At 36.4% G+C, this 13,426-nt stretch overlaps 1 protein-coding gene across 1 annotated transcript in view; it reads right to left on the bottom strand.

Annotated features, from left to right (window-relative positions):
* Nucleotides 1-13,426, bottom strand: part of LOC136263183 (putative phosphatidylglycerol/phosphatidylinositol transfer protein DDB_G0282107) — a 35,152-nt gene continuing 21,726 nt past the window's right edge. Inside the window, exons 3-5 of the mRNA XM_066057692.1 lie at nt 7,297-7,422; nt 4,793-4,845; nt 1-266 (exon numbers count right to left, since the gene is read on the bottom strand). Coding sequence (XP_065913764.1) covers nt 183-266; nt 4,793-4,845; nt 7,297-7,422 — 263 coding nt within the window. The 3' untranslated portion in view covers nt 1-182. The remainder of the gene's footprint in view (nt 267-4,792; nt 4,846-7,296; nt 7,423-13,426) is intronic.

The following is a 13,426-nucleotide window of genomic DNA, read 5'->3' as shown; positions in this document are numbered from 1 at the left end:
TACCAGATCAAAGACTTATATTATACTATAACAACTATTACATATATAGTTATTATACAAAGGGTCTACAGGCATGCATAAATGTTACAAACATATTGCAGCTACAGTACCTACAATCCTACATACATGCATGAAATGTTGTACATGTAAATGCAGCAACAATAATGACAACTTGTATTTTGTTAATAAAATGAACAAAACAACTTGAAACACAACAGGATATTGTGATTATCATCTGTAGCATTGAAAACTAGACCATATTCACCCTGTAACAAAATGACAATAATACACTGATTATAGATGAACAATTAAGAGATTAAGTTAACAGCATGAAGTAGGCTTGAACCAATTATGCCTAAAAATAACCGCCAATGAATACTTCAAACTCAAGCATTAAGATTATGCTTTGAGAGCTGGCTGTTTTATCATAATATCTGGATATTATTCTGTTTGTAAGTAGTTAATTAGCCAAGAAATGGGGCTGGGAGATAATTTAGATAAAAAATTATCTAATCCAAAACAGCCAAACTGTAAAAAAAGAGTGTGGCCCTCAAAAAGGCTATGGTGAAAAAAGATGGGAAATCCAAGGTGGCGGCCAAGAAATGGCTGTGATGGTAAAAATTTTAATAACAACAATTCTGGTGAATTGTGGTGCCGCTTGGTCTTGGCACAAAATTCACCTGAATTGTCATTATTAAAACTTTTACCATTAACCTATCATCACAGCCATTTCTAGGCCGCCAACTTGGATTTCACATCTTTTTTCACCATAGCCTATTTGAGGGCTGCACTCTTTTTTTTACAGCTTTGCTGTTTTGGATTAGATTTCACTTCCTTTTGTATTAGTATACCCCAAAGCCAGCCTATGGCCGGCTTTTGGGCTTTTTAAAGCTATTTTTTCTGTACCACAGGAAGAAAATTAAGATGAAGCAAATGTTAAATACTTTAAATATTTCTGATTTTATCAGTAAATGTACAAATTATATATATATTTATTACAGAACTCTACATGGTGGTTTCTTTGTAACTGAACACTCTACAAGGTGGGTCCTTCTAGCTGATCTCTCTACAAGGTGAATTATTTGTAGCTGAACTATGTACAAGGTAACTTCTTCTAGCTGATCTCTCTACAGGATGATATGTTTGTAGCTGAGCTATCTACAAGGTAACTTCTTCTAGCTGATCTCTCTGCAGGGTGATTTGTTTGCAGCTGAACTCTCTACAAAGTAACTTCTACTAGCTGATGTCTCTACAGGGTCACTTGTTTGTAGTTGAACTCTCTACATAATGGTTTCTTTGTAGCTGACCTCTCTACAAGGTACCTTCTTCTAGCTGATGTCTCTACAGGGTCACTAGTTTCTTCTAGCTGATGTCTCTACAGGGTCACTAGTTAGTAGCTGACCTCTCTACAAGGTGACTTCTTCTAGCTGATCTTTCTACAGGGTGATTTGTTTGTAGCTGAACTCTCTACGGGTGATTTGCTTGCAGCTGAACTCTCTACATGGTTGTTTCTTTGTAGCTGAACTCTCTACAAGGTGACTTCTTCTAGCTGAACTATGTAGTTGAACTCCCTACAAGGTAACTTCTTCTAGCTAATCTCTCTACAGGGTGAATTGTTTGTAGCTGAACTCTCTACAGGGCGATTTGTTTGTAGCTGATTTCTATACAGGTTACTAGTTCCTAGCTTATCTCTTGAATTTTTTTCAGGGTGACTGCTCTATTAGGATTACTGCTCTATTAGAGTATCTCAATCTCGCATTTGCTATGCCAAGTTGGATTTCGTGTTACAACTCCGTGGCTTTAAGTCTGATTCTTCTACACCATTGAAGAGTCTTTCTAAGATGATTACTCCATCTGTACAGCGAATTTCTAAGCATTACCCCAAGCGGTTTTTCTGGTAGGCGTGGAAAGTAGTCATTTTTTTATTAGCTAATCTCGATTGCATAATTGTTACACACTGTTGGTTTTTTTGTTGTATCTTCCTGGTTCTTTAGTTCGACTTCTTTCAAACCACAAAAGGTTTGAGGTTCAATAGTTAACCTATTCACCCACCGATTTTCAGCTTCTTCTCATAAGCGGTTTACCCTGTAGGTGTGACAACATATTGGTGTTAATTTTCGTGAATAAACGCTAATAACTCTTTGCCTGTTTATCGTATTCCAGCCAAAATTGGTACAAAGATACGCCTTTATATCCCCCTTCTGTGTGCCAAATTTCAAGGCAATCAGATATTGTGTTCGTGTTTTATAGCAGTTTTTGTAAGTGTGCAAAAAGAAGAAGAAAAATAAGAAAAAAATGAAGAAACTAAGCCAATTTGTGAAGTTGCATATCTCGGGAACGCTTGAAGTGATTTCACTAAAATGTGGAATGTGGAGCACTGAAGTTGGGGGGCATGTCCACAGCAAAACTCGTCTTGTTTCATCAAGGCAGCACAGAGCTATGGAGATGCAAAAATTGCATTTTTGTTTTTCCTGTCAATATACTCACGGGTGTTGCGCGCTAGCTTCTTGGGCCGCACAATACACTACTGTGTGTCTTGATCTAGATATCTAAACAATGCAAAAACAGCCAAGCTGTATATAAAGGGCGCAGCTTTCAGAAGCCTGGGTGAAAAAAAGAAAGGTGGCGGCCATGCAATGATGTTGATGATAATAAATTTAACAATAGCTTTGTGCATTATTAAATTTATTATAATTGCAGTCATTTCATGGCTGCCACATCTGATATCACAACTACAGTATTTTCATCCAGGCTTTTGAAGACTGCACCCTACTTGGTTATTTTTGCATGGATTTTGTATTGTAAATATCCCAAAGTGAATCATAAACTGCCTTTGAGGCTTGTTTTTACACAAATTTCTTTTTATCTACAGATACAATGATGATCATAAAAGAGTACTGCTTTACCAATACAGGAAAAAAAAACCATGTACTGATCCGATACCACAGCTAAAGGATTTATGCAATATCCACTAAACACTGATAATTTCTTTATAATTTTGTGCTTGCTTGTTCATGGGTATAGCTATATAGAGTTGTCTTATAGTGTATTTATTTGTGCTAATGATTTATAACAAAGAAAAAACAGTGAATCCCTTTCAAGTGAGGAATGCATGATTGTACTATGTATTAGGATTTTTATTCTGCAGTGAATGTTCTATTAGAGTATCCCAATATTCATGCAAATGTAGTGAGTTGCAGTTACTGCAAATCCTGCACCTTTATGCTAGAATACTAATTCCAGCCTTGTATTACAACTTTTACTAGCATAGAACTTATTGTGATGACTATGATGATGGTTGGCGTGAGTGGGACTTAATCATAATGCACTACCAATACTGATTGGTATAGCAAAATGAATATAATATCGGATCCAATTCAATGGAATACTATAAAAGTTACAATAGCATTGTATTTCACCTATTGTAAATAAGATATACTAATGAATTGCTTATCAAGATAATAGTAAATATTAGTAAATCAACCACGATCAGATGGAAAACTTGTGGAAAGGTGTCAAACTAGTTGGGGAAACGATGATGTGAATTCATGTCAAAAATGTTTACAAAACAGTCCTACAATGTCACATCATTATCAAAATAATGGTTTCCATTTATCGAGACACAGGTTATTATTATTATTGCACAGCCCTACCAAGAAACAGTAAGTATATGTTAAAACATAGCCGCTAGTGCTATACGAAAAATAAAGTACGAGGCATGCGGCTGAGATGCTAATAAAGCATGAGGCGAAGCCGAGTGCTTTATTAGCATCGAGGCCAAGTGCCGAGTGCTTTATTTTTCATATATATAGCACAAGCAAGGCTATTCTTTAAATGATTTATGGAACTTTCTAGTCGTGTAGCTTCACCATACACTAGGACTCGTAATTAACACGCGTTGCACAAATTATTGGCAGCCTGAACAACACACAACTAGTTTAACAAAGTAACTCACGCGTTATTTCACCATAGTTTGGCATGGTAGACATTTATTGCGTCTTTTGGCAGGTTTTGCTTGCAACCCACAACCAATTCTATTGTGAGTCACATGGTGAAATATTTCCATGATATCTCCAGGACATGTCCGTTTACATTAACAAATCTAACAGCAACGTTACCTTCTCCTACCCATCATTGAAGCATTTAGGTATGTCTATAAAAGCAATCCAGTGGTAGAACTCGTATTGGCTGGGGTGATTGATCACTCAGCGCGGTGAGGATGTCAACCTTCACCGGCTTGGATGATTAGTCGTACTGGCATGAGCCCCGCAGGGTGCTTTATTGAATGAATAAAGCACTCTTTGCGGTGCAATAAAGCACTCTTTGTGGTCGATGAAGCACTGTTGGCCGGCTGAGAGTGTACTTTATGAAATTTAAAGTACACTTTTTTCTTTGATCTCACCCACGTAAAGTTATATAAATTCCTTTAAATATGAATTGCTGTAATAATGTGGAGTACGTTTGTTGTTTTCTCTCAGACATATCCCATGTTTTATTTCACAATGATTCCATTGTGCTGGCATAAAAGTGTGACACTTTTGCTAGTATATTATACTCAAAATTTTGTGGGAAATAGTAGGCTCAATCACAACAATGACTACACAAGCATACAATTAATTGAGCTTTGATAATTAATTACAAAGGAACTGCTGTTTTGTGTGATTTTCAAAACAAATGATTTTTAAACCTTAGCTTTACCAATTCAGTCATTATTGTTTTAGTTGTCTTCCAGTCCCATGGAACTAGCCCTGCATTTTATGTATAATACAAGCATGTGTCAAGTAAAACTTACTGGAAGAATCACAGGAGGAATGTGATACTTTAATGATGCAACTTCGAAGGTACCTAAAATCACACATATTAAGGTTATAACAATTGAACAAATCTATAAATACACAAATTTTACTATAACTAGCTTTGCAGAAAAATGAAACCTGAGGTTGATTTTCAGCAACAACCCTATCTGGGTCAGAGGGTCAGCAGTACTCAACCCTATGGGTTAATGTGACGGACTAGGAGCAAAATAATTAACTGAATTATTAGTGTATTGAATTCAAAAGCTGTAGCTGCAAAGCTAAATTAGCCAGCTTGATTAAACTTCAGTGAAGAAACTTTTTGAGGGCACATTCAGGGGTGTAGTTATACCTTTTGTCTGGATACGCAATGTGATATTATGTGGGAGAGGATATACATTAGTTTGCCAAGTACATGTACTAGCATCAGGCATGCTGGCAAAGCATGAAGGGTCTGGGATGGGGTATGCTCGATTTGAAAGTTAATCTGAAAATGTGATTTATTAGAATACTAGTATTACTGATGTTTCGCTTGACTGTTGCATTAAGATAACTGCTCTATTAGGGTATCACAATTTTGTTATTGTTATTAGTGCTTTACAGTGACCAGCACTGAAAGTCTGACAGCAACATGTGCTGCAGCCTTAGGATCACCTAACCTAATTTCAAGATTTTGATGTATTAATATAATATACAAGTGCCGTATAGTAAACAATTTTTTGGTGAATTTAGCGAATAGCATTTCAATCACCAATGTTTTTTCTGCCAATTGTTTTAGCAATCACATGAGCAGACATAGCGAGACCACGTTGTGTCGTTGAAATCAGTCCTGCAATATTTTATTTATTTATTTATTATTTATTTATTTATTACTGTGTATTACTCCATCAAGGAGTATAACACACAGATACAAAACAAAATCAAAGTAAATTCAGATGATTTAACAAAGTGTCCTTAAAACAGTTTATAGATGGCTGATTGACCACATCTTCTGGCAAAGTGTTTAAACCACTACCAAGGGATAAGAAAGAAGGCACAGTTCATTGCCATGTGAGGTATTCAACAAAATGCTTTGGTATGCGTGACAGCCTGAATTGCTGGAGCCTGAATTCACCGTATTAACAACTAAACATCACACTCAACACTTGTAACCATCTATATGGTAGAAGAAATAATCAAGAATTTTAAGTTGGATTAGGGATCAAAATACAAAAATGTAGTGAAATAATAGAATAGCTTGCCTATACCTACTAGTGGACATTAAATCATACTAGCGGACATTAAATCTCTAAACTTCAGTCTATAACCATGACTGGATTAGGGATTTAATGTCTACTAGTGTATCTGCAGGTATAGGCAGCCTTCCTTGTTTCACCACATCTTAGCTATTCCTTTGTTTCACAACTTTTTTCTTTGATCCTTAAAATTCCTAATTTTCCCTTCTACTTGTTTGTTTACTTTAACATAATGATGACAAATGAACCTGTGCATATGACATTAAAAGAAAGAATGGTACCAGGCAGACATAAAAATGATTTTGTGTCAGAACATGTGCCCCAACAATCAATTATGTAACAGAAAGGGAGGTGGCCATTATGCTTTGTTTTCAGCTATGCTCCGCCCATTACACAATGAGAAACAGTACCTCTACAATTAATTCAGTCATTAAGGAAAATATGAATGATAAGCATAATAGCCAACACAGCCACAGGGAAGCTGCATCATGCTATCACGAATCAACACCTTGCTTTGTTAGTGAAAAGAATTGAAACACAAAGGAGAACAAATGCAAAACCATGATGTGCATATATGTGGTTGGCGAAAAGGCATACGTATCTCGGGACGAAGCAACATCAAACAGTGAAGAAGGCCTGTAGCCTTCTCCAATGCCGAAATACACCTAGCTGGAGGTATTAGTTAGTCAGTCAGTCAGCATAAAATTCTATTGAATAGAAAAAAATTTAATTCCACAGAACCTTTTGGATAGGTTTGGGGTTGGCCTGAAGACGCTTTTGGGCTTGGCTTTGCCTAACCAATGCTGCCAGCTAGAACATTGAGGCTGGTTTTAGGGTAATAAGTTTGGCTGGAAAAGCCCAGTTCTTCATGAGCACTAATATACAATACTTCCACACTGTACGATAAAAAGAACCCAGTTGATTGCAGGTAACTAAGCATTGGTATAGTTAGCTATAATATAAGAATTTATAGAATATAACACAGTTATTGCACAATAATGCTCAATGACAGCTAGAGGCATATTTAGAGAGGCCCATTCAATACATTTTGATGGGTCACAACCCTTTTCCACTACCCTTGATTATACATAAACATAAGACTACATAAGTTGTAACATGCTATGTATCACAAATCTAAAATTCAATTTCTGCCTGATTTTTTTACCTTAGTTATACATAATAATGGAGGGTTTCAACTATAACAAAATTAGATAGAGGATATAGAAAATCTGTACACAGCAATAAGAGTGTTATTTCTTTCAAGTTACCTGGATAGAGAGGACAAGATATGTTCCAAAATGCTTGCACATTGCACAAGTCAAAGGTTTTCTCTGATATCACACGAGTGCCAAAGATAACTTTCACCCTTGCTTCCCCTCCATCAACTTGCTCAGCTGCACATATATACATTAAATTTTACATAATATATTATATGTACATACATATACATAGATACATGTATACATAATTATAACTGGGTCTGAGAAAACTGGTATTATCACCCATGACAGCAGGTGTGATTTCTCATCAAAAACACAAAGCTACATGAATGTACTATCAAATTTCACTGTCAAAACCAGCTTGGCTTATGTGGTCTGCTTTAGCTGGCTGCTTTTCCCAAGCCCAGCGGTGAGTCATACAAGTGGTATTGGGCCTTAGTAGAGCTATGGCCAGCCTGGGGATGGCTGTAAAGCTCCATGGTGTTGAATAAAGATCTGTGTGATAAAGTTTCTTTCATTGTAGCTGAATGCCCCATAATTTGGCCTAATTCATCCCTACGCATTCCGCTTTCATTATGTAAACAACCACTCCTCCACCCCTGACTACCACCCTTATTAAGTTTTCTTTATACCTTGAGTTAAAAATTATCTAAAATGGTAGGAAACTTTGTTGTTCAAAACTTGTTCAGTAGACGATCTGGAGGTAATAAATAGTTGTAAAACATGTGAAAATTTGGTACATGTAGCTACAACTGTTGGCAAGCTACAACACTCTGAATACTTAAAACCTGCATTTCACAAAACTTGTAAATGGGTAGTAAGACTGGTTTTCCCAAAGATAGCTACATAATATGCATTGATCAAAGGAAAACCTCTATATTACAACAAAAAAGGTCCAAAAATTCTGGGTAGAAGTTCCACTGTATATCTCTACACAAAACCACATACTCTAATATAGATTCATAACATACTGTATATCAGTTACAGTACACTTACAAGGGATACATCATCTCATCAGGACACATGATAGTGTGTTGTGTGGCCAAGCGTCCAGGCAAGCAAGAGATAAGTGTGTGTTTAACAGAAATCAAGAAAATGCAGTTTTCATGCACTGGAACATCTCCGGAGTTGGATATCTTCTATATCAAATTTGAGCTAAGTCAGTCCAGCTGTCTTTGAGACATGAGACACGTGCCTTCAAAGTTCGTAGTTTTCATCTTCTTGGGTTATTTCCCTTACAAAAATTGCCATGACTCGCACAAGCTTTATTGGATTCTTAACAACTTTGGAGGGTATATATAAAGTATATTAATTTTATCCTCCTACAATTTGTGTACAGATTGGTAGAAGTTACAAGCAATATTCAAAAAGTGTAAGTGTGATTTTTGCTACAGTATTCCTGCAGGATAGACTATACATACTAATAGAAACAAATTTAAAATCAGCAGCTGACTATGACGTACTGTGATTTGAAATACTGAGAATATATAGATACTAGTATATTAAAAATTATAAATTTAAAAATGAAGTAGGAATCCATGCAATAAAAAGTAGTGAAACAAGAGATGAACATGGTAGCTATTACAGCATAGCTCGGTGGGAAATTCCTACTTTGGCATTGAACACAAAATAATGGCTGTATCATGCCAAAGTAGGGATTTCCCACTGAGCTATGCTGTAATAGCTACCATGTTCATCTCTTGTTTCACTACTTTTTATTGCTTGGATTCCTACTTCATTTTTACTAGTTTGTTTAGTTTTTTGTTATAGCATACAGCTAACTGCAAACATGTGATTGTTCTATTAGGGTGACTGCTGTATTAGAGTATATTTCGAGTCAGCCTGCAAAGATGTGCTTGCCAAAAAGGGGTGTGGTCATCGTGGTTATTAGTCTAGAGTATCTCGAATCAGCCCACCTACTTGAAGGTGTGTGGTCACAAATACAGCTAGCGTAAAAGGGGCATGGTCATGGAGGTCTCGATCGATACATTGATAATACGTAGAATAAAGAATGGACGTGATCTTGTGACCTATCATGGAGTACCGGTACCTCCGTACAGTAGCATAATCTAAGCACCTTAAATAATTTTGTGGCATCTATTATGCTGCTTAAAGAAAGTGTTGATATGGAAAATTAACACCTCGATATGTTTTTGTTGGATGAAGAAGAAGAGAAGCAGCCTGATTGAAGATAAAAAAAAGACAAGGTGCACAGGGTGGACACTTGTTGGAACCCTAAAAGACACATCCCACCAGTGAGTTTGTTTTTGTGGCGTAAAATTTTGACTGTGCACTGCTTCGTTTGGGCTCTAGGTTTGCGACTGTGGTCAGTGAGTGAGTGAGTGAGTGAGTGAGTGAGTGAGTGAGTGAGTGAGTGAGTGAGTGAGTGAGATGAAATTTCAAGTTTTGACGATTTAAAAAAATAATTCTATATCTGGCCGCCAGTAAGCGTTTTCTTGTTTTTAACGTACATTTGATGTTAGATGGACCAATATTATTCCGTAAAGGTGATTTCCATCTCGTAAGAAATTTCTAAGCTGGTTTTTAAAAGGGGTTATTTTTGGCAGCTCACATAATTTCGGGGGATTCCTACTTAAACAGTACTACTGTACTGTTTGATAAAACGAAAACCAAACATGTGAAACAAGCTCGATCAAGTAATTGAACAGTCAACAAGTACAATCTCAAAAAAATTGCCCAGGATTTGAACCAGGGACCTGCACACCTATATGCTCAAATCCTTTACCACTTCATCAGTTGCCCAATTTCTACCTAATAAATGAAAGCACTTTACTGCACCAAAGTTTTATACTTCCATAGATCTAAGGGGTCTACAAGATTTTGAAATCTTAAGAATTTCTATTTCAAGATTTCCAAGATTTTTTACACTAAGTATCAATTTCTCAGATTTCTTTGAATTTTGATTAAAGTTTAAAACACAAAAAAGTGGCCTCAGAGGGTTCAAGCTGGAGGGTAATTGAATGTTGATATTTAATTATAAGCTATGTCTTCAGCGTTGTTGTGTAAATGTGTGCCATCCTCTAGACCATTGTCACCTTGACTTTAGCTAGGTCATTTAAGGGCCATGTGTAGCTCACTGGTAGATTCTTTGCTATAGCCAAGAGTAATACTTGATGGATTCACTCAAAGTAAGTGTGAATCTCAGTGTGGATATGAAAACCATGATTATATCTAGCTGTTACTGCAGTACATCATAGCTAGTACTCATAGTCAGACACCTGCCATCAGAGCAGCGACTTTCAAAGCTACTTTACTAACTCGGTAGCTACATAGCCCAGGAAACTACACTTACAGAAACCAGGATAAAAGAATCATTTTAGCTCAGTGCAAAAATAGATCAAGATTGATGCAATGATGCAAGGTAATATGGATAATAGAATCAAGACATTAAAAAGATGCTACAGATTTCAGGATTTCTTTAAATTTTAAATGTGGCATGCAAGATTTCAAGTAAGTTGCAGACCCCTTTATCTCTAGATTGTTATTCTATGTGTATTGTATTACTGTAACAAAAGCACTTTTATTAACTCATATTGATCAGAAGATGTATACAAAGTTGAAGATGTAGGTTCATCTGAAAGAAAAAATGCTCAAAACTGTGTGCTCTATTAGAGTACAACAAATAAAAATAGTCAAATAAAATATAAAATAAAAGATAAACCAGACTGTAATACCAAACTTAGGTATATAAGAGTCATCTGATCTATATATTCTAATAGAGAAGTCGGTGATAGTACGACTTTTTGTCACACCTACTGGCTAAACCACTTGCAAGTGTCTTATGAATTATCAACATACAAACCTTCAGTAATGAATGTATTGGAAATCTGTTTAAATGTTGATGAGTTAAAATGAGAAAAACAACCAAACATGTAACAAGTGTGTTTCAAGATCTTGATGTGAAGTTACAAAACAAATTTCAAAATAGTACAAATTGAAATCTTGCTTACCTGTAGATAATAAAAAGATAGCACAGCTTCCAATATAAGCTAGCATGAAAAAGATGTGATATGGTCAAGAAATGGCTGCAATTATTATGTCAATTAAGTGACATTATAATATTATTGCAGCCATTTCTTGAGCACCCCACTATTGATAACACATCTTTTTCATACATGAAGGCTGCACCCTTTTTCACAGCTTACATATCAAACAGTATGGTATTACTGTTTAAGTAGGGATCCCCCATAAATGACGCTCGTCACCTAAAATTCTGCCTTTAAGAATCATCCTACGTAGAAGCATCTTAAATAACAAAAATTACCTTCATGGAATAATATTAGTCCATCTAACATCAAATACAGTATTAAATACAAGAAAACACAAGTGGCAGGATATAGGATTTTAAAAAATTCACCGAAACTCAAATTTTTGTCTGTCTGTCTGCCTGCCTGCTGGCCGGCCCACCCACCTGCCTACCTGCAAGCCTGCCTGCCAACCTGCCTGACCACAGTTGTAAGGCTGGAGGCCAAATTAAGCAGCGCACAACCACTACTGTATTTTACACCACAACAACAAAACTCACCAGTGGGATGTGCCTTTAGGGGTTCCAACAAATTGTACCCTCTGTGACTTGTCTTTCTTTTTATCTTCAATCAGGCTGGTCTTTGTCCTTCTTCATGCATTGAAACATATTGAGGCATTGATTTTCCCTGTCAACACGTTCCTTGAGCAGCATTACAGAAGCTGCAAACTTATGTACAGTAAGTGCTTACACTTGGTAGATACCTGTAAATTCACGATAGGTTTAATACCACGCTTATTCATTATGCAATCTAATAACAATCCTTATGTAGCTGTGAGAAGGTGTGGTCTTAAAAAGCCAGGGTGAAAAAGATGTGAAATGCTAATAAATTTTAATAATGGCTGGGTGCATTGTTAAAATTTATTAGTGTTGACATCATTGCAGCCATTTGTTGGCCGCCACCTTTGATCTCACAACTTTTTTCACCCTGGCTTTTTAGAGTAGCACCTTTTTTTTCACAGCTTGGCTGATTTTGTGTGGATATCACTTCTTTTTGTAATTGCAAGCTCCAAAGCCAGCCTCTGGTTGGCCTTGATAATTCCTTTTAACTTTTTTCCAGGAATTGTTGAAGCCTGCATGGCTATAATAGAACTGAAATTAGACGAATTTTGAAGACATGTTTACCCCAATGATAGTTGGGCAGATTCAACTCAAATTAGGAATGGGAGATTCCTTACCTTGAGGAAGCTTCCACAGCAGAAATGGTTAATCATACCGTTCAAGTACTATGGTGCTACGGATACATGAAAGCTTTTTATAAAAAGATTTCTTTTAATATTCCCAGGGTTACCAGCATCCCTTCTCACCACCTCTAGCACTAAAGATGTTAAAGTGCTCTAAGATCAAATTTCAATCAATGAGCTGGAGCCACCTGACTCTCAGCTAGCACATGGTCATGTGTTCCTAGTGAAAGTGGACATATCTAGCTCCTCTCAAACACATAACAGCAGATATAACAAAGAATAACTCATCCTGTAATACAGCCATGACATCACAGAACTATATGACAACTCCTTCTGTGAATAGAGACAAGAAAAGCAAGCCTTCTGTAAAATACAGCAGCAGCATGACCCATACCACCCCATAACGTTTATAATACTAGTGGGGTAAAAGAACCTATCTCAATTTCCCCAAATACGTTGTTCATACTTCTGTTGTTTCTCATGTTCAAAATGTTGATAAAGTGAGAATACTTGGGTACCATGATATGAAGGTGCATTAATAGTATTAAACACTTTGACATCAAAAAATGCATTCTGATGTTTACCTCCTACAGAATCTTGAAGCAGAAACATCTACACAAGCTCCATTCTCATTATTAGCTGTTGCATATCGAAGGGTCTCGCCTGTAAAAGGCTGCAATGGTATGAAAATGAGTATGTGAGATGTCACCGCCCATACTGGCTGAAAATGAGTATGTGAGATGTCACTGCCCATACTGGGTGAAAATGGTATTAATACAATGAGTATGTGAGATGTCACCATCCATACTGGCTGTACTTAGCTGCACAACACACTTGATATAGATTGTTTTTATAATTTTTGTAGTACTATAATAGAATACACATTTTTTCTGAGTACTTCAATACAATGTATATAGAATGTTCTAGAATATCCACTGATAGATCTACG

The sequence above is a fragment of the Dysidea avara genome, chromosome 8, assembly GCF_963678975.1.
Source record: "Dysidea avara chromosome 8, odDysAvar1.4, whole genome shotgun sequence".
Taxonomy (NCBI): Eukaryota; Metazoa; Porifera; class Demospongiae; order Dictyoceratida; family Dysideidae; genus Dysidea; species Dysidea avara.
This window is presented reverse-complemented; position numbering and strand designations above follow the sequence as displayed.